This window comes from Mixophyes fleayi, chromosome 7, assembly GCF_038048845.1.
Source record: "Mixophyes fleayi isolate aMixFle1 chromosome 7, aMixFle1.hap1, whole genome shotgun sequence".
Classification (NCBI taxonomy): Eukaryota; Metazoa; Chordata; class Amphibia; order Anura; family Limnodynastidae; genus Mixophyes; species Mixophyes fleayi.
The window spans coordinates 18,605,775-18,628,587 of NC_134408.1; the positions used below are offsets into that span (position 1 = coordinate 18,605,775).

General features: G+C 42.0%; 1 protein-coding gene across 1 annotated transcript in view; it reads left to right on the forward strand.

Moving 5' to 3' along the window:
* The window catches only part of SLC5A10 (solute carrier family 5 member 10), a 94,948-nt gene that overhangs the window by 52,917 nt on the left and 19,218 nt on the right, over window positions 1–22,813 (forward strand). The window contains exons 10-11 of the mRNA XM_075179245.1: window positions 13,697–13,804; window positions 14,042–14,192. Of these exons, the coding sequence (XP_075035346.1) occupies window positions 13,697–13,804; window positions 14,042–14,192 (259 nt within the window). The remainder of the gene's footprint in view (window positions 1–13,696; window positions 13,805–14,041; window positions 14,193–22,813) is intronic.

Here is a 22,813-nt window from a genome sequence, read left to right on the forward strand (position 1 = left end):
AATAAGTATAGAAGAACAAAAGGGCCTTGAAATTAGGTACACAAAACAATAGTACATAGAATATTTATATGAGTGTAAATGAATACCTATACCTTATGTATCAAGTGTTCCTCACACCTCTTAGACAGACTTGCCAACTCTCCCGAAATATCCGGGAGACTCCAGCATTTTGCGAGAGTCTCCCGGGCTCCCGGGCGAGTGTGGCAATCCCCCGCATCTGGATAATTCTGCCCACTTCCTAGTGAAGTGGGCAGAATTAAGTCCCAAACGCCGCGATTCCCGGTGAATCGCGGCGTTTGGCCCCGCCCCCCGCTGTCAAATGACGCATTTTGCGTCATCACGTCATGGGGGCAGGTCCAAAATGACGCCACTTGGAGCCCCGCCCCCCGTTACGCCCACCTCCTCTGCAGGCTCCCGGATTTCACCAACAGAAAGTTGGTAAGTATGCTCTTAGATTGTAAGCTCCACTGGGTAGGACCATCTTTACTTTCTGTCTCATGCCGTTGTTTGTGTACTTATTCTCTCAGTGTACAGCACAGTGTAATATCTCAGTGCTTTAAAAATAAAAGATAATAATGAGAATTCTACAGTTTGCAGAGTGTTTCAGTTTAGCAGTAAGCACAAACTACAATTCTACATCTATCTACTGTGGATATCAGTATTACAAATGTCTATTGCATTTGTAATAAACACAATGTAAAATATGTTTTTCTTGTGAAAATCCACTGACTTACTTTGATGTGTTTGCATGAAACAGCCTATTGCATAGACAAGATTGCTCCATGGTATTAAACCAGTCCTTCCAGACAGACACAGGTCAAATTCAACTTCTGTTTATTCTCATTTTCAGTCCGTCCGTCCCCCCCCCCCCCCTTCCTCCATGCCTAGACATATTAACCAGATACGTCCCCGGGAGCAGGGCCGTAACTAGGGCTGTGCGACAGGGGCGACCGCCCAGGGCGCAACGCTGAAAGGGGGCGCAATTAAGGAATATTTTAGGTTAATTTGGTTAAAGATGAGGGCTAGGGGGGCGGCATTTGTCTTTCTCGCCCAGGGCACCAGAATTCTAAGTTACGGCTCTGCCCGGGAGGCATCTAATGCACAGAGACGAAGCTTACAGTATCAGTCACTAACGCCAAGGGGACTTCATGGCATGTCATGAAATTAAAAAAATTACCAAAGATAAAACATGATCCAGTATAACAAGACATGTAACATTGTCCACACAGTTTTCACTATCTGCTTTACTGCTCTGGTTTAATAAACTAATATTTAATGCAGCATTGCCCTACACATCTGTATGTGACACAGCGCATTCAGGTGCAAAACTTCAACTAAGCAGACCATTTCAAACTTACTTTAATTGTCTAACGTGTACTAGATAAAAGATAATTTCTAATGGGTTGTTCAGGTTCAGTGCAACGTTTGCACCTAAATGCAATGTCAATATACTATAACAGGAGCGTGGCACTCGCCTATGATGTCACAGTCCTGCGCCACTCTCTCGGTCTGACCCAGAGGAGCAGAGGATTCCACAACCGCCAACTTGCTTGATGTGTGCAGGGGACGCAGGGTTTAAGAGGAGCACCTGAGGGAGGTCTAATGTCCTATGTCTCTATAATATGTAGTACAATTGTATTATGATCATGTCCAGTGGTCAGGTCATGTTGGGGGTGTAGTGTCCTATGTCTGTATACAGTGTAATAGAATTGTATTATGATCATGTCCAGTGGTCAGGTCATGTTGGGGGTGTAGTGTCCTATGTCTGTATACAGTGTAATAGAATTGTATTATGATCATGTACAGTGGTCAGGTCATGTTGGAGGTGTAGTGTCCTATGTCTGTATAGAGTGTAATAGAATTGTATTATGTTCATGTCCAGTGGTCAGGTCATGTTGGGGGTGTAGTGTCCTATGTCTGTATAGAGTGTAATAGAATTGTATTATGATCATGTCCAGTGGTCAGGTCATGTTGGGGGTGTAGTGTCCTATGTCTGTATATAGTGTAATAGAATTGTATTATGTTCATGTCCAGTGGTCAGGTCATGTTGGGGGTGTAGTGTCCTATGTCTGTATAGAGTGTAATAGAATTGTATTATGATCATGTCCGGTGGTCAGGACATGTTGGGGATGTAGTGTCCTATGTCTGTATACAGTGTAATAGAATTGTATTATGATCATGTCCAGTGGTCAGGTCATGTTGGGGGTGTAGTGTCCTATGTCTGTGTAGAGGGTAATAGAATTGTATTATGATCATGTCCAGTGGTCAGGTCATGTTGGGAGGTGTAGTGTCCTATGTCTCTAATACTATTGCATTATACACTACACCAGGGGTGGGCAAACCAGTCCTCAAGGGCCATATAACAGTTCATGTTTTTAGGATTTCTGTCTGTAGAAACAGCTGGGATAATTACTGACCCAGCCAAATAGATTAACTCAGCTGTGCATGATTAAAGAAATCCTAAAAACATGAACTGTTATATGGCCCTTGAGGACTGGTTTGCCCACCCCTGCACTACACACTGTGTTCTAGATTCTTCCCACACTACAAAAACATACTGCTGGGTTAATTGGCTTCTGATAATTGAACCCTGGTGTGTCTGTGTAGTACTATAGATGCTAAGCTCAATTGGGGCAGTGACTAATCTGAATGATTAAAACACTGTGTAACTTGTAGTATAATCTAACTGTCCCTGTTTTCGGGGGTGTCCCTATTCGCAGCCCGCAAAAGGGGCAGGGCTTAATGGGAAAGTGGGTAGATTTTTGACTAAGTATGACCATTGTGGATGGAGTTTGGTGGAGCAGAGACGGGGCTTATTTTGAACTGCTTTCTGGATTCTAATTATTGGGAGCTATGCAATATAAATAACTGTAAATAAATAATATGATCGTGCCCAGTTTTATTGATCAGGTAACAAGTCACAATTCTCAATGCTTTGAATATAGGTCACTATAGCATTTCCTGATTAATATATTGTTTCCATTTGGGATAGTACATAAGAACCAAAAAGGAAAGTATATTATTTTTGTGTATAGTTTAACTTACTGACACACAGGCTTTGCTATGTTCATTTTACAGATCATGACATCACAAATAGGTCCATTTCCCGATATATCAATGTCTGTTGTGTGGAAAGGAAATGTTAATTTCTTCCAGTAATAGCAACGTTGTTAAAATTGATTTTCTAACAATGACATGTTATTTTCACATTAGTGTTATTTGGCAATATGCCTTGTTGACAATTCTGTGATTCTCACAGATAAGAAGTGAATGTGTGTAACAGTAATGTGTTGTTATTCCCCCTATGCATTATATCTCAAACCTCCATCATATTGTTGTGATATTCAGAGTATGATCCTACATCTGTCATAGAGACAGACTAAGAACGGGGCTGAGGGCCAGGGCCCATCTCAAAGAACTGAGTCTTGGGGCTAGATTTACTAAGCTGCGGGTTTGAAAAAGTGGGGATGTTGCCTATAGCGACCAATCAGATTCTAGCTGTCATTTTGTAAAATGTACTAAATAAATGAAATCTAGAATCTGATTGGTTGCTATAGGAAACATCCCCACTTTTTCAAACCCGCAGCTTAGTAAATCAAGCCCCTGGTATGTTGGGGATCATTGATCCCTTCAAAAGATGTTCCCTATCATTCACACTTGAGCACACTTCACAATCCAATGCAATGAAAAATACCTCAATATGCTACTTCAGCACATGAACATCCCTAATCGGCTCCTCGCAAGGGGACGTGGCCGTCCGTCGCGCGTATACACATCGCAATAAATTTGCAAAAAGGCGCTTATTTATGTAGAGCAAATTCCTGTACATCCATTTTTAAATCAGGACCTAGGGCCTGATTCATTAAGGATCTTAACTTGAGAAACTTCTTATTTCAGTCTCCTGGACAAAACCATGTTACAATGCAAGGGGTGCAAATTAGTTTTCTGTTTTGCACATAAGTTAAATACTGGCTGTTTTTTCATGTAGCACAAAAATACTTGACAATTTATTTGTAGACTGAAATTTAAAGTTGATATTTGTGTGTTACATGAAAAAACAGTCAGTATTTAACTTATGTGCAAAACAGAATACTAATTTGCACCCCTTGCATTGTAACATGGTTTACATGGTTTTGTCCAGGAGACTGAAATAAGAAGTTTCTCAAGTTAAGATCCTTAATGAATCAGGCCCCTAGAGAGTAAACTAATAGAGAAAAAAATCAGCTCCGAAAATGGTAAAAGCTGTCTCTTATTGTGTAAATTTGTATCCACACAAAATAACAATCAGCTGTTTGTTTCCAAAGATTATATGTAAACATAAAATTACATTTTGACTGCAGCGTCTCTTTAACGCCCGAGCACAACTGATTATGTGGAAGCTATCTCCCTCATTACTGTGAACATGTCTCTTGGTTTGATTTTGAATCTAAGGCTGGGTACACACTACAGGTTTTTCACCCAATTATCGTGGCAATCACACAATACACGACCGTTAGGGCCGATATCACGGTAGTGCGTACGCTCATACGAAAATGTTTTATCGTACCAAAGTATTGTTTGATTTGATTTTATAAACTGGCTAAAAATTACTATAAACGATGGAATGATGTTAATATTATTATTATTATCATTTATCTGTTGGGCGCTACAAGGTTTCCGCAGCGCCGTACACAGTACAAACAGTACAAACAGTAGACCAAACAGGGTGACACAGAACAGCTCATATGAGCTTACATCCTAAGGGAGGGTGAAACAAAAACAGGCACAAAAGGGAGCCAGTGAAGCAAGGGGGAGAGAAGAGAGGGTAGCGGGAAGAGGAGAGAACGAGCAGAGTAGATGAGGGCTTGTGGATGGTTGGTAGGCTTTGAAGAACAGGTGGGTTTTAAGCGCCCGTTTAAAGGAGCACAGACTGGGGGAGAGACGGATGGAGCGAGGGAGGTCGTTCCAGTGCAGGGGGGCAGCTCGGGAGAAGTCTTGGACTCTAGAGTGAGAAGAGGTGATCAGAGTGGAGGAGAGGCGGCGGTCGTTGGCCGAGCGCAGGGAGCGGGCAGGAGTGTGAATGGAGAGGAGGTTAGAGATGTAAGGGGCAGTAGACTGGGAGAGAGCCTTGTAAGTGGTGGTGAGGAGTTTGAAAAGGATCCTGTAGGGGAAAGGAAGCCAGTGTAGGGCGTGGTAGAGAGGGGAGACAGAGGAGGAGCCGTATTGAGAACGGAGTGGAGGGGGGCGAGATGGGAGAGGGGGAGGCCAGTGAGGAGATGGTTGCAGTAGTCGAGGCGGGAGATGATGAGTGAGTGGATGATTGTTTTGGTGGCATCTTGTGAGAGGAAGGGCCGGATGCCGGCGATGTTGCGCAGTTGGAAGTGACAGGCTTGGGCAAGGGATTGGAAGTGGGGGGCAAAGGAGAGAGAGGAGTCAAGGGTGACACCCAGGCATGGGTGACAGAGTATATGGTTGTGTTATGTTGGGCAAATTTTGCAGTGTCCATAGATCTCTGTAGAGTTTACAGAGTCAGAGCAGAGATCTGAAGGCAAATCTTGTAAAATCGGGAGAAATTCCCCAGCCTTAACTGCACACTGAATCCTTCTGTTACCTGAGATTGTTGAATAATCTTTCTCTAAACCAAGCAGCTGTTTACAAGTCCCATTCCTCAGAAATTACTCTCACACCAGCCACAAATACTTAACTATACACCTCAGTGATTTTCTAAATTTTTAACTCATGACTGGACCAACTTTACCCAGATATTATCTCTTGTGCTAGACACTTAACACACCTGGAAGACGAAGAAAATATGTAAGATAAAAAGAACATATGAAAACAAGAATACTTTAAGAATTTATAAACGTCTTTGGAAAAATAAAATCTCACGTCTGATTTTATCTCCTGTCAAAGTTAGACCCACTGGCATTGTGTAAGTGGAAACGCATGACGTACACGTTTGAAATTATTCTGAACACACGTTTTTATTGGTGTTTGAAGCCAACAATAGCATATGGATAGAGCAAGATGTATTTGGAAAAATGCAACGTACCGGAACACTAGTAAAGATACAAGCTGGTACGGTGACATTGGCAACAATGGGTTACATTCTCATTTAAATACATTGTGCTATTGTTGTATACAAATGAAATTAACGCTAGTGGGCATGAGACAGTGTAATCGCACCAGATTGTTTTGAATGGAGAAGTTTTGGTGCCCCTTTCAGGCTCAGACACCGATCTACTGCCTTAAATGCCTCTAATATTATCCACAACTGTGAGTTAAAAGTGCTTTTTCTGCTGCAAAAATATGCATGGCCTATCGATTTGCTGAAGCGGACTATTGGTTTTGTGAAGTGGCCTATCAATATGCTGAAGCGGACTATTGATTTCGTGAAGTGACCTATCGATTTTCTGAAGCGGACTATCAATTTTGTGAAGTGGCCAATCGATGTGCTGAAGCGGACTATCGATTTTGTGAAGTGGCCTATTGATGTGCTGAAGCGGACTATCGATTTTGTGAAGTGGCCTATCGATATGCTGAAGCGGACTATCGATTTTGTGAAGCGGCCTATCGATATGCTGAAGCGGACTATCGATTTCGTGAAGTGGTCTATCGATATGCTGAAGCGGACTATCGATTTTGTGAAGCGGCCTATCGATGTGTTGAAGCGGACTATCGATTTCGTGAAGTGGTCTATCGATATGCTGAAGCGGACTATCGATTTTGTGAAGCGGCCTATCGATATGCTGAAGCGGACTATCGATTTCGTGAAGTGGTCTATCGATATGCTGAAGCGGACTATCGATTTTGTGAAGCGGCCTATCGATATGCTAAAGCGGACCATCGATTTCGTGAAGTGGTCTATCGATATGCTGAAGCGGACTATCGATTTTGTGAAGCGGCCTATCGATGTGTTGAAGCGGACTATCGATTTCGTGAAGTGGTCTATCGATATGCTGAAGCGGACTATCGATTTTGTGAAGCGGCCTATCGATATGCTGAAGCGGACTATTGATTTCGTGAAGTGGCCTATCGATGTGCTGCAGCGGACTATCGATTTTGTGAAGTGGCCTATCGATATGCTGAAGTGGACTATTGATTTTGTGAAGTGGCCTATCAATTTGCTGAAGCGGACTTTCGATTTTGTGAAGTGGCCTATCGATATGCTGAAGCGGACTTTCGATTTTGTGAAGTGACCTATCAATTTGCCGAAGTGGACTATCGATTGTGTTACGTGACCATTCAATTAGATGAAGTGGCCTATTGATTTGGTAAATTCACCTATGGATATGGTAAAGTGGCTTATTGATTTGTTGAAGTGACCTACTGAATTGGTGAAGCAGACTAGCTATAGATTTGGTGAACTGACCTATCACTTTGGTAAAGCAGACTATTGATTCGGTGAAGTGACCTATCGATTTGGTGACGTGACTTATCGATTTAGTGAACTGGCCTATCGATTTGGGGACATAGTAATGAAGATACGAAGCAAGGCCTGCACACTTTGTAGAGCCTGACCTAAAGTGTCCTTTTATGCAAATTGTGAATATCGGGAGGTGTATTCCTATGAATGCATCTTGTAACAATACAACACCAAGCTGCAGGTAGCCATTTTGTTGGCTAAACCATTTTTCAGCCTAGCAATTCACTAGAAACAAGCGGGGTATAAGGTCATGTCATACTAGATGATGGGAACAATATTTATAACAGTTGACTGTAGATAAAGAAAAAAAGAAAGTAGTTTTAAGGGTGTGTAATGATGAATAATGAGTATGACCATACTGCTGTTATTGAAATGGTACATGCCCAGATTTAATGGAGGGTTGCCAAAGCTCGTAAAAATATATCCTACCAACAACTTCACAGGAAATGTCTGACTAATCGTTATTTTATATTAAACGTTCTCCAAAATGATTGTCAATTCTGCAAGTAGTTTAATCACTTAAGGCAGGTTTTCTTGTCACGTGGGTCCCTATGTTATTTTCGGTGAATACCGATCCTTTCAAATACTAATCTAAATGTTAATCATATTTCAATGTTAGTCGGCGTGTTGCACCCAAAATATATTAATTGATAGGAAATCCATTACTAATTTACTACAGAACCATGGCTCCTGTAGCTGGCTGCAAAATGCTATTTGGTGTATGGATTATAAATAGTTTAGGAATTTAGAGTGTTATAAGCTGTGATATTTCTGAGTGTCAGAGGGATATCTGATATTTAGAATATTTATTATAAAAAAAACAGGAAAACCAAACCTTTTGGCTGACTTTGATGTCTGCCAATCCTGACTTATACCAAGATGGATATAAAAATGGGAATATGTTGACTTTAAGCAGTACAATGATAAGTGAAATTTTTTTTTTATTTAGCACATCTATTTTGTTCTGTATATAATACCTCACTTTTCCCTATATTGACTTGTATTTGCTTAATCTGTCGATTTTTGCTAATGCACCCTAGAAATAGGACACCATGACATAACTCTAAAACACCATAATGACTATTTGAAGCACCATAATGGTTAACAGATTAAGGAAAAATGAGAACAGCAGATGGTCGATTTACTAAACTTTCTAAATAAGGAAAAGTGGAGGTGTTGCCCATAACAACCAATCAGATTCTAGCTGTCATTCATCTCGTACATTCTAGATAAATGATAGCTAGAATCTGATTGGTTGCTGTGAGTACACCTCCATTTTCTTTTTTTAGAGGCTTTAGTAAATCTACCCCCATATGTGCAAGATATTTGTCTGATACATGTGTAGATTACTACAAGCGAGGGCTCTATAAAAAGGTGAAGAGCCCAATTGCCAACTAAAAAGGGTGTTTGTGCTGGAGGAACAAGGGCCAACGGAGACTGACTAAACAAGGTACTGTTACAGCCCCAGGCCAGAAATGCTGGACAGCTGAGTAAAGCTTTAGATTTTTTTTTTTAAATGCACAGTTACTGCCGTGATCATTTCTATATTAGTAAGTAAGGACCATGTGGTCATTTTAGACTAAAATTACATTTCTGTCTGCGTGGGCTCAAAACGATTTGTAATAGTGATCAACATCTCATAGGTCGGATATCGATTGGAACTGGCAGAAAATCGGGTGATTTTGTAGTGTGTGTGGTCACCGTATGACGGTGCTAGCCAGAAATCGATCTGCAAATTGGACATTGCTTGTGCCAAACGACTAGATCTACCTGTGAATGGGCAGGTAGAGAAACAGAAGTGTGGGGATAACCCATGGCCAGAGTCACCCAATCAGCATGCCAGAGAGGGCGTCCAAGATCATAGGCAAACCGAGGGGGGGTTTCCTAGTGCATGAAACCCCCCTCCAAGCCTGGGGCACTGCATAATTGAGGTGGCTGAACCCTGTCCCCGCTTCACACGACTTGGCTTGAAAAGGGAGCATACCAATTTATTAGTAGCCAGCGACTTCACTAAAGCATGCTCTGATTACTATTAATAAGGCCGGACTAAGGTTCTAGTTACTAGTGAATTGATAGGCTGTATTCCGATGAATACTTCAGCCCACAAAATGGCCACCTTGCCTTAGGTAACACGTCCACAGTGGTTAAAAAGTAAAGTACAAAGTTAAGAATGTTCCAGTTCAGCATATGCTTTGAGAGATCATTAGAATTATTTAGGTCAAGTCAAACAAGAACTATTAGGCTTGGAGGGTCTGTCAAGTTTGTCCGTATGCCCTTAAGACACTGGCCGCGCCCTCTTGCAGAGCAACATAAGTCACTTTGAACATGATCCTTGGTGGAATGTGCAATCAGGAAAGTTAAAACACACCTAGATATGAGCACACCACATAACCAGCTTGTTTTTCTGCATGCACAGTGATGTTTAGGTATAGAGGCAATAATCTGACCAAATTACCCAACTCAACTATTGGACCATCTGTGATCTTGTCAAAATATATTTGCAGGGTGTCTGGAGTTATGGTTAGATCTGGAGGCACAGGACACAATGCCTGCCGTTCCATCTGTTTGTACTCCATGTAATCAAATCAATTGGTTCAATGTCCCATTCCAAATTATTTGATTGTTTGCTGGTCATGCCCCACAATCTCGCCCGCAGTATGTGTGGGGGCTCTTAGGTGCCCTTTTTATATTATCAACACCCATTTGTACACCATAGCAACATTTTGTAAGGGCCCCATGTACATGATGCAGTGACTCTTAAAAAGGAAAAGTGGAGGTTGCCCATAGCAACCAATCAGATTCTAGCTATCATTTATTTAGTACATTCTAGATAATGATAGCTGGATTCCGATTAGTTGCAACAACTCCACTTTTTCTTTTCAGAAGGTTTTGATAAATCTATCCCTTTGTCTTCTTCATCTGTAGATCTGAGATGTGTCTGGCTGTACAAGTTAATCAGAGCTGCACAGTTAGTCTGCATTGATCTGCCAATGAATATTACATGCGGAGCCTGTAGTCTGGGATTTGCTATCTGGAACAAAGATTTCATAGACTGATGCCAAAAGGCTTCAAGTCCCTAAATTCCTTCTCAAGTAATGAGCTGGAAAAAGATTAATGGACAGGAACACACCAGACAAATAGCCAGACACATAAACAGAGGGTTATTACACACAGTGCTGTGTATATCACTGGTTCCCCACAAAAGCTTCTGCTTTAATTTCTGTGATCTTTGAGTGGAATTGTGTACGGTAACGCAGGTACACAGTTCCTGTAAGAATGCGTCTGCCGGAATGGAGGTTGCATACTTCAAAGCTGAGGTTCAGAAAATGTGCATCTAAAAATAAAGTATGCCATGCTGTGCCAGTGACATCAGTATGAACATGATCTACCCTGACCAGGGTCAACATTCTGTAGATCTCTACAGAGGGGAAAGTTATTGGTTCAGAAGTAAAACCTATAAATAATAAAGCAATACATTCAGTAATCAAAAATGTCCTGTTACTCTGGAAAGTACAAATGAATCCATTATGTGACAGTTACACGTGTATATGTAAAAGTTTCTCTACCGTGACTCAAAGTCAATGGCATAGGCAAACCAAAGGGGGTTTTTCTAGGGCTTGAAACCCCCTCCAAGCCTGGGGCACTTTATAATTGAGGTGGCTGGACCCTGCCCCCGCTTCACACAGCTCTGCTTGAAAAGGGAGAGCTGTGTGCACCTAACAGTAGTACACGCAGCATTGCCCATGTATATTATAGGGATAAGAAGAGTTGGAGAGCAGCCAAGTACTGTCTAATATTATAGCCACGCCCCCATGCATGCTGGTCACGCCCACTGGCACCGTGGTGTGGAAACCCCCCTCTACAAATCTTGCGTTTGCCCCTGAATGGGGTAGATTTATCAAATCTTCTATAAAGGAAAAGTGGAGGTATTGCCCCTAGCAACCAATCAGATTCTAGCTATCATGTTCTAGAATACACTAGATAGATATCTGGGCTCAAAACAATTTGTAATGCCGTTCAACATCTAATAGGATTAGACAGATGGTTGCTATGGGCAACACCTTCACTTTTCATTTTTAGAAGGTTTGATAAATCTACCCCAAGGTGTTCTACTGTATGTAACTCAGGTTTGCTCTTCCCACTTTTTCTGCTTAAATGTTGCTCCCCCCCCCCGGCTCCCCCCATCTCTCTGGTCTCCGGCCTCTGGTTGCATTGTGATATGGTGAGAGGACTACTTACCTACTTTTGACGTCATTTGTGCCATCAGTTTAACGGGTCAAGGAGTATGCTGATGCTAATTTTGCCATCACGCCCTGCGTTTACAACTATGAACTGTACACCCGACTACACGGCCTGCCTACTGTGACCATAGTACATGTCTACTGCATTTGAAACATTCCCCTTTTATACATATCAATTCAATGGCGAATATTAAATACCAAGTGCCCTGAGTCGTACTTTCCAAATCAAATTTATATATAAAATACAGTATATGTGCTTAATATATAACATCCATTACCAATGGGTTGCAATCGAAAAAATGTAAAACATAGTAATAAGTACAGATATAAACCCAGAATACAAACTTATATTATATATATTTATTTTCAAACAGCACAAATAAGTTTAAGAAATAAAACGCAATGCAAATAAAATGTGAAGATCGTGCCAGATTAGTTTACGTCTAGTCTGTTCTTCACTTAATGTTAATTCTTCTTTTCTTCAAAGCAGCCCACCTAGTAATACCAACAACTCATTTTAAATAAAAATTGGAGATGTTGCAACCAATCAGATTCTAGGGGGGGGGATTCAATTGGCACGCGGCCTGCGCACTATTACCGTTATTACGGTAATAGTGCGCGTAAAAACTGTTATTACGGTAGTTTTAACGCCGGCTTTTTGCTTGCAGCTCCGGCAGCTTCTGCGAGCAGAAAGCCGGGTTAATATTACCGTAATAACGGCGGTACTTCGGGGGGGAATTGAATTCCCCCTTAGCTGTCATTTTGTAGAGTGCACTAAATAAATGATAGCTAGAATCTGATTGGTTGCTATAGGAAACATCTCCACTTTTTCAAACCTGCAGTTTATTAAATCTAGCCCCTAGAATGGAACATACCAATCACTTTTTTCTATGTGGTCTAATCTCAAATTTGTCATGCTCAACAGAGATGAAAGCTAAAGTGCAATGGTGCAACCTTTTCTTGTATGGATGCAGCATTGCCTTTCAAACCCATCACTAAAATGTGTGTCCTCACATTTTAAATTTACCTCATCCTCCCTTGCAACATGGTTTTTCCAAGGTTAAAAGTTACTCAATTTTTTTTGCTTTACTTTTCTTAATGAATCAGGCCCATTATGTCAGCAAAGACAACTGAACTGTCTATTAGGTCATCCTTACCACTAGAGTCACCACTAATGTTCTGTAAAGTTTGGGCTGTACTTTTTATCAGACTGATACAGTCAATCAGACTGAAGTTTGGGGGTTACAGTATTTCAGTTAGTATTTTTATCTCACTCAAGATATTTTTCATGAAGAAAAATTAAACGACAAAATCAAAAGTTTTCACCTTCGTGTAGATTCCATGCTTTGTTCTTGTAGAAGAATCAAAATTCCCTGCTCTGGAATTCTCTTCTAGCATCTGAAACCTGTTCAGTTGACCGACTTAGAGCTCTGAACATCTGGCTCAGTCCATCTAGTTTTTGACAAGTGTTTCAGTTGGATTTCTCTGCCAATTTTCTATATTTTAGACTGAAAATGTTTGAATGTTTTTGAAATGGAGATGAAATATACACATAGCTCTTCTGGGACATTAAATAAATCCTGAATCAGTGCACTTCCCAATCATGTTCCAGAGCAATACTAGTTTGGTGATCTTGACAAAGAAGTAGGGTATATGATGACCGACAATATTGGATATTGTCTTCTGCACACCATTGAACTGTCCAGACATGCTGGCATAAGATTGAAATAGCATTGCAAACTTAGATCTGCCACCCCCTTTCCGTCTTTGCCACTACATTCAACCGTTTTGACCAGCCGCTTTATGATTTTACTTTGGTTATCACAGTACGAATAGCAATATGCATTATCTATTTATCATGGGGAAAATGGTGTGTTTTTCACAGAGATAGGACTTCTACCTACTTACCAAGCAAAAACGATCACAGGGTATTCCTGTGGATAGACTCTGCCAACCGACTTTGGCGATAGCTTCCCCATGCAAAGCATATTGTTCGGACTGATTGGTTAACTGAGCATCTCGTGTCTTCCTAATGACTCATGTCTTGCAGATTCCGTTGGCTGTGTGGTCCCTGAGGAGTGTGTTAAAGTTTGTGGGACTGAAGTTGGTTGCTCCAATATTGCGTACCCCAAACTGGTTATTGACCTGATGCCAAGCGGTAAGAGACCCGTATTGCACTCATTGATCCATGTTTCCGTCTATTACTGTATTCATATTATGTAATGGTAATTCAGAAATTTGGACCACGTCTTCTCTTGATGAATAGCAAACAAATAACAAATGTTACCTTTGTTCTGATGGGCGTTATAGTCCAGACCTGGCCTGGTTTTTGACCTTTGTGGACTTGTCTGTCTTCTGTCCCCTTTCTGTGGTCACCACCGGGCGATGGCGGCAGGTTTACGTGGACTGATGATCGCAGTAATGATGGCGGCTCTTATGTCTTCACTGACCTCCATATTTAACAGCAGCAGCACTCTCTTCACTATGGACATCTGGAGAAAGATCAGGAAGAACGCCAATGAGAAGGAGCTACTGCTAGTGGGCAGGTGAGGTGGCCATATAGTACCATTACTGCAGAAGAATGCCATAGTCACATGTTACATTCTTTGGTTTGTTCTGATGGCTGTAAATAAGTAGAACCTGCTTTAGCCTAACCTGCTGGTGGTGGTCAACTTAAGGAGAGCTGGAGAGTACTTGCCCCATGGACAACTTTAAAATTCCACAGATGATTCCCTGCAAAGATTATTTATCCAGCAGAAGGACATTGTAGCCGAAAATGCGCTGCCCCTATACTCCATCCCATAATTACATGTTAATGTATGCATATGGGGTCTATCTGCTGTAATGTAGTCAACTGTCTTATGCATGTCCTACAGCCAATCATTGCAAGCCCTTCTCCTGCCTGGTTAAAGCCGAGCGTGTCCCTTGCTTGACCAGCCATCTCCAGAAGACATGTTCCACCCAGCACAGCTGACTCTTCTGCTTATTGTACGAGGAAAATTATCCTTAGGCCACATCCCTTATTCTTTTCTCTCCCCCATCTACCTGTCATCTTGATCCCATCCCCTATCACCTCCTTCGCTCTCTCTCTCCCATTGCCTGCTCCTACCTATCACACCTCTTCAACCTGTCACTCTCCTCCGGCATCGTCTCCTCCTCATTTAAAAATGACCTTATCTCTCCCATTCTCAAAAAAACCAATCTCTCACTTGCTAACTACTGCCCCATCTCACTTCTCCCCTATGCCTCTAAATTACTTGAGTGGTTTGTCTGCACCTCTTGGACAATTTCCTCCTTGACCCTCTCAAATCCAGTTTCCGCCCCCTCCACTCCACTGAAACCGCCCTGGTCAAACTTACTAATGATCTTCTATCAGCTAAATCCAGGAGTCACTTCTCCCTATTCATCCTCCTTGGCCTCTCCGCGGCCTTCGACACTGTGGACCACCCCCTCCTTCTGCAAACTCTTTACTCTCTCAGCATCTCTGGTTCTGTCCTCGCCTGGTTCACCTCATACCTTGCTAACTGTTCCTTCTCTGTATCCTCGTCTGGTTCTTCCTCCACCCCCTCCCCTCTCCCTGTAGGTGCCCCTCAGGGCTCTGTTCTCGGCCCTCTACTCTTTTCGCTCTATACTACCTCCCTTGGTGCTCTCATCTCCTCCATCGATCTTCAGTATCACCTTTATACTGATGACATTCAACTCTACATCTCTTCTCCTGATCTTTCTTTCAACCTCCTCTCTCTGGTATCTGACTGCCTCTCCGCCATCTCCTCCTGGATGTCCTCATGCTTTCTCAAAATTAACATTTCTAAAACTGAACTCGTTGTCTTTCCTTCTTCTAGATTCTCCTGCCACCTTGACCTCTCTATCACTGTTAACAACACCACCATCTCCTCTGTCAGTCAACTTCGCTGCCTGGGTGTCATCCTCGACTCCTCTCTCTCTTCTCCCCTCCCACATTCAATCCCTTGCCTAAGCCTGTCCCTTCCAACTAAGCAACATCGCCCGCATCCGTCCTTTTCTCTCTCAGGATGCCACCAAACCTATCATCCATGCACTCACCATCTCCCGTCTTGATTACTGCAACCTTCTCCTTACCGGCGTCCCCTACTCCCATCTCGCCCCCCTTCATTCTATACTTCCTCCACCCTCTTCCCTCCTGTCTCTATGCCTGTTCTTCTGCTCCATCTTTACTGCAACAGCTATGCCTGGAGTTTCTGAAGTCTTGGTATTATTTGTTTATTGTTCAGTACTGTTTCACCCTGTGTAGTCTACTGTATGTGCTATGTATGGTCCTGCGGAAATCTTGCGGTGCCTAACAAATAAAGGATAATAATAATAATGCAGACTGACACATTTTTGAGCATTTAGATAGCATGGGAGCAAATATAATATTTCATACTTCAATTCTCTCGTGCATGCCTTATAAAATGCTTCTGCATGGACATAGCCTTAAAAGGATAAAATCATCTAAAACGAAAAACAAGAAAGATTAGATGTGGGTGAAATTTGATGAGATATAATAGAAAACAAATTTTGACTCACCTTCCACTCTCCATTCACTGCATTAGTTCCGGGATTTGCCCGATTTAATGGCCCCATGCTGTACTCAACTTTTCGCCTCGGCCTGTATGAAACAAGCTCAGCAGGTGTCGACGTTCGTCAGCTTTTTTCAAACAGGCCAAGCGGGAAAAGGAAAGTAGAGAATGTAGGACGGGCCCGTTTGACCCATCAGAGACCCTGGAGGATGTGACAAATTAAGACGAGTAAGGGTTCTTTTTTTAATTTATCCAATGGAACGCCACCTAATTCTAAATGTTTGCGTTGGTGAAGTTATCCTTACAAGAGAACCAATAATTCCAAATAAGTTATATACTATAAACTAATTTACTGTACAATATTTTACAATGGACATGGTACCTCAGCTGAGGCCTACATTCAAGCAAGATGGCTGCTCCCAGGGCCGTAACTAGGGCTGTGCAATAGGGGCGGCCGCCCAGGGCACAACGTTGAAAGGGGGAGCAGTTTATGAATATTTTAGGTTCATTTGGTTAAAATTGAGGGCTTGGGGACGGCAATTTTCTTTCTCGCCGCAGCCGCTAAAACTTTAAGTTATGGCTCTTGCTGGGCCAATTAGCTGTGTATTTATATAATAAAAGGTTGGTAATTGTAAGACTATAACGCCAGAAGACCGCTATCGTTCTGATCACAAGGAGAAGATAGAGGGAGATGGTCCCAACTACTTAAATGTGTTTTTTTTGAACCAATTCCGGTGTTTAACAAGAGTTTTGCTGCAATGTGTATTGAAGGCAGCAGCCCCTCCAGTTTATGTTTTGACGTACATTTATTGCTACAGCTTTTTCCTGTCATGTGTTTATTGGTCGTGTCCTGTTTTTGTCGCAGCCATCTGTTTTATGGCTGATACGAAGATAAAAGGATTGTGACAACCCCAGTAATTAGCTTCTATAGGAGTCAAGGACAAGTATTCTGACATTGTTGACTGTTTTATAACCTTTTGCTCATTGTGTTATTACCATGTATACCATGTCATTTATGACCTGTTATCTGTAGAACATTTGGAAGTAAGAGTCAAGAGAGCGTGAATACCGCTTGAGCAGCAAGGATATACTTTATTTTTTATTTAATACTTATTAGTACCCAGGCATGCGTGGGTTACGTTGCTACTGATGGATATTATTGTATTACGACTACATCAAAACGTCCATTTCTCTGAAAGAAGCAAAATTAAACCAGCCTTTCTAAGCTCATCATGTTAAAAGTAATGTTTAATAAATGTGAATTAAATTTGAGAGAATTTTTTTTAAAAAAGTTTCCGCCATAAAAGCATCTTTTGGAACGGAATCCCGTTTTTTCACTATATTCGGTACACTGCCCCCTTCTGGTATGGAGGACATATGGCATTGTGCACCCTCCTGTGAAATATAATGATATCTGAAGTCACCAAGGAGCTATATAGGTCAAGGAATGCCTAGGTGACTTTTGTTACCCACATATTTTACATGAGGGGGATTCGGTATTTCTTTTAACACATGAGTTGTATTTTTTTTTATAACAATTAAAACAAGTTAGTATTTTAGTTGCCAATAATTCAATTACATTTTGATATCCCCAGTTTTTAGTTTCGTTATGTGTTTTGCTTTTGAATGAGAGAAAGGAAAGCTGTGGGCGTAACTTTGTTGGAGGAAGAGAGGAATGAAGAGGAGAAGCTGTAGGTATTGTTCAAACACGGTATATTGAGAAATGAAGTGAAGCATTTTATCTTTGTCACTCTCTGGCATGGATGAGGTATGTCCTGGCATGGCCACCAAATGGTGGGCAAATAGAAGCTGGCCCCGGACACCCCGATATAATGGGATGTATGACATTGAGCACCAGCAAAGGAGTTAGAGCAGGAGGCAGCATTGGTAGGGCAAGACAGCCACTGAGAGCTTGAAAGGGGCAATAGTGAACACGGGGGAGTAAGTACTGCAGAGAACTACTCTCTACTAGGCAGTAACACTGCCATCTGGGGCGGAACACGGCATAGCAGACATCATAGCAAAATTTGGGGTTAAAGGTCGGCAACGCCCCTTCATCTCAGGACCTGTTGTAGCCGCACTGCAGTGGTCTATAAGAACATGCGTGCCATTGCCTCCTTCTGCCTACTGGACTGTTCTCATCGGGCTGTGCTAGTTTATTGTACTTGGGTGCTAAAGTATGTGATTATATTTCCTGCGTATTTTAGGCTATTGATTGTGCATTAGACGGGTTTATTCTTAAATGTCGCCAGGTGAAAGAGTTAATCATAGATAAGACAGGACAAGGGGTCCGGGCTAAACAAGGAGAGTAAACAAACTCCATATCATCCACTTTTGTCCTCTAGTCAATAAGGACATGGCATGATAGTCTCAGACTCCCAGGCACCATCTGTCCAGGGTACCAGCGGCCCCCAGTAAGCAGGGGATAGGATACTCCGGGGTTAAACGGTCATATTACCATCAATCACTAGCGAGTTACTGTCCTAATACACTAATCAGTGTTATATAAAGTGTGCTTTTAAAGGTCTGTGACTATATCTTGTGTGGCGACTAGGAGCTATGCTGCCGTCACGTACCTACACTGTGCTTCCACGTAGCTACTCTACCTGTTTTGCGGTCTGTCAAATAAACCACTGTTTGGTTGCAACAATTTGCCTAGGTGATTTTGGAACGAACCCACCCGGATGCACGATCCTGCACTACACAGTATTACTGTAATAGCTAAACAATTAAACAAACACTTAATAATTAAATATCCTAATGGAAATTACTAGCTAACTGGAAATTACTAGCTAATTACCAACTGGTATATTACATTCTGATTGGTATTGTCATTGGAATATGTCATTATCATTAGATTATTGCATGCAAATGATTTGGCTGCCATATCACTGGCACGTTATGTTTTATGATATTATGGGTATATTTGGACAAAAAATGCTATCCATCACCTTTACAAGAGTAGTGGGACATTATATCTGGGATCAATGGTGAAATAGCTGCTATCATGTTATGTGTTGGAATTCGGCCTGTAACGGAAGGACCATCCTCACCCCATTGCCCTGACGTCTCTGGTCCTTTATCCTATGTTCTGGTTTCCATACTTGCCGACTTTCTCAAGCTGCTTGGGGGAGGTGGGCGTTTCGGGGCTGGGCCATGCAAATCATGCCATTTTGGCCCGCCCCATAACGTAATGACGTAAATGCGTCATATTACAGCGGGGCCAAATTCCACGATTCCCTGAAAATTGCAGCATTTTGGATCTAATTTTGCCCACTTCACTAGGCAGTGGGCAGATGCGGGAGGCTGCCATACTCTCCCGGGAGCCCGGGAGACCTACCCAGAATCCGGGAATCTTCCAGACATTCCGGGAGAGTTGGCAAGTATGTGGTATGCCAACCTTAGGTACGAAGGATCCCTAATGCAACTTTACTGGGGTAAGGAGAGTGGCATGCTCTGCCCTGGACAAATCCAATTAGAGTATACAACAGGCTGCAGTGATTCTGGTGCTACAACAAGTCTAAGTGGGGCATTCGCCACATGTAGATTCGATCATGCCGAACATCCGCATTGCAGCATGTTGGGAGTCGTTAGACAAACTACCTTAAATACTTGTACCCCAGAAGGATGCTGCATTAAAGACTTATCGATTATGTATGTTTTTCCATTAACTTCCAACCAGTGGCGGATCCAGGGGGGGGGGGGGGGCCCTAGCAGACACTTGCTGCCGACGGCTGCACAACATGTGCAGGTCCGTCCAGCCGTGACAGGCAGGGACAGTCTTACCTCGGTCTTCCCATATTTTATTTAGCTGAATTGCATATCTGCTTTTTTGGCTGTGTTAATAACATGAGCTAATCCCTCAGGGCATCTATGTAGTATGTTTGGTTTATTTTCAGACAGTCTGGGAATGAGCTTGATTAACTGGCATCTTATCTATTTAAGGATATTTTAATTAGACTAATAATTACCGATGATAAATCACTGTGTCACAGGCTAGCCACTAACAGGTTTTTCTCTCCTTTATACTGATGCTTCCAGGTAACAAAACTTTACACAATAATGTAAACATAGGTAAATCTCATAGTTAGAACCTTGAGGTATAAAGGTTTGTGTTATATCGTATAGTTGGAGCCTGTAGGCATAAAACCATTGGGGCCTTAGTTCCTTCACTCCCGCTAGTCACAATTTTTATACTGAACATTCCGAAGCTTTGCTGGTCATGTGACAGCCGATCGCACATTAGCCCACAGCAGCCAATCATCAATCATCTTTCATCATTGTAGTGCAAGTTAGACAGTGGTAGGAAGTGTCTGATTGGTTACTTCGTTGAGACTACTTCTGTCCTGGTCACTTAGACACTCGGGACTCTACAGTAAAGTCATAGGTAGATCATTCTGTAGGCTGTAGACTCGTAAGGTATTTCTGTAGCCCTGTTTCTGTTTTTCGTGCCCACTTCCGCACCTGGCAGAGTTAAACACACCGTATCATTCCGCATGGGCACGTGGGAGCGGTTGGGACTTATCTATGAAGGTGTTTCTACCAGATCCGTGGGTTCAGTTATAAACATCTGACTCATTTTCTTACGAGGAAAACTATAGCTAATACCAAAGTTTTTTCGAATTTGAAGGGCGACTTCTAACATTCACAAACACACCAGCAAAAGTTCCCATATCCTAAAAAATGGTGCTAAAACAAAACAAATGTTTTTATAAGTGCTGTGTTTGTGGCAGTGCATGACACACCAGCTCTCCTTCTCTTCCTTTACCTATTTGCATACCTCGGCGATGATAGACTTCTTGGTGTGGCTAGTTTTTAAAGTGCAGGAAAAGTCACTATTTGACATTGATGTATGTCAAGGGCTGTACATTACTGAGCTGAGTAACATGCATGAAATAACTCAATTGTTTATACATAAAAATGGCCACCCTGCTCTCTCTCTCTCGCTCCTCTGCCGCGAGAGAGTGATTGACAGTCATAACAAAGTGACTACGTTTACAATCTAACATGCTATTGATCTCCTGAAAGTATAAGTAAAGTGTAAATATACTAATAGAGGGAACATTCTATATGAAATAATGACTTACCTGACTGTCTTACCTGGCTGTAAGGATGTTAGGGGCAGATTGGGCTGGTGGGCTACCTTGGGCTGTGTTAAGCTGGGTACACACTACACGGTTTTCGTCCAATAATCGGCTCAATCAGCCGACATACGACCGCTCGTTCAAAAGTCGGGTCAGTGTGTGCAGTGACACGATGGTCGAAAGTCTGCCCCAATGGACGATTGTCACCTCATTTGGTTGGTTGTACAGTTAAATATTTTCGTTCCAATCTAGTTTGTGTAGTGTGTATAAGTTTCCGACCGATCCACAACAGTGAGTACAAAATTACAGTCATTGCTCACGACAACATGGCTGTAAAAAGTCGCTAAAGGGACGTCCGCTCTTCCCTTTATCGTCCTAAACAAGGCTAGTGTGTATGCAGTCCATGGACCGAGCGATCGGACCATCGATCGTTTGTAAAATCGATCGGCATAAAAAGTTGGTGGAAAATTCTGTAGTGTGTACCCAGCTTTACTAGGCCTCCTGCATGTTTTTCCTTTAAAATAAGCTGCTGAATCGAGACTTGCCCACCGGGCTAATAGTTGTCAGCCCTCCCCTGAGTCAAGTGAACTTTCCTTTTCATTGACGAACAGTAATGGATTGCAGAAAGAACGATCAATTAGTTAAACAATGAAGGTGAGCTGATTGCCGCTTTTACTTATCTACTTACAGTATAATATTGTAACTGAATTCAGGTTTTTTTCTCTGTTAGATGAGTGTTACGTTAGGGCAAACATTTCTCCTTTGCATAAAAAACAACGATGCTTTATGAAAGATCATTAAATCTATAACCCTCAATTACAGCAATTTGAAAATCCTACATCTAGGTCAATGTTCGTGCTATAAATGTCAAAGCTCAGCAAAATTATATTAATCAAAATTTGAAAGATGATACAACTGCTAAATACAAGAGACGAGTTGCTACATGACGATACTGTCCGTTAAAGTAAGACGAGATTGGAGTGTTTTATGCACGGTAAAGCTGGATTATGACCATGCATAAGTCTGCAAATGCTATTTGCAACAAGATTTCATTTGCAAGGATTCAGGTATATTTAAATGAGCTGGCGGGTTGGTGGAAAAGGTACATTTAGTGAGGCAGTCTCGGTGTTAATGGGTGGGCAAACAGCCATTTTGCTTCTGCAAAAAAAAAGACCTAATTTATCCGCCGGAGCAGGGGTGCCGGGCTCGTCCTACACTTTTAATGGCACACAGAATAAAAGTTGTAGTATGATGCAGTTATTTCATGTATATTACTCAGAACAGGAATACTCAATCTTTCATTAATTTAAAAGTGTTTTTACCTGCTCTATGAGGTGTGTTTGACGGAGCTCTGAGCAGCTTATAATATTCAGTTTTAAGAATTTAGTTGGCCTGTATGCAAGACTAGTGTTTGGGCCACTCATATGCATACTTCAAAACATTTTTGAGGAGTAGGGAGAGAGGAATGGAATGGGGCATGGTCACACTGCAAGGGGCCATGTCACATTTGGTGTGTGCTGCTCTCTCCTACCTACTCTTGCAGCA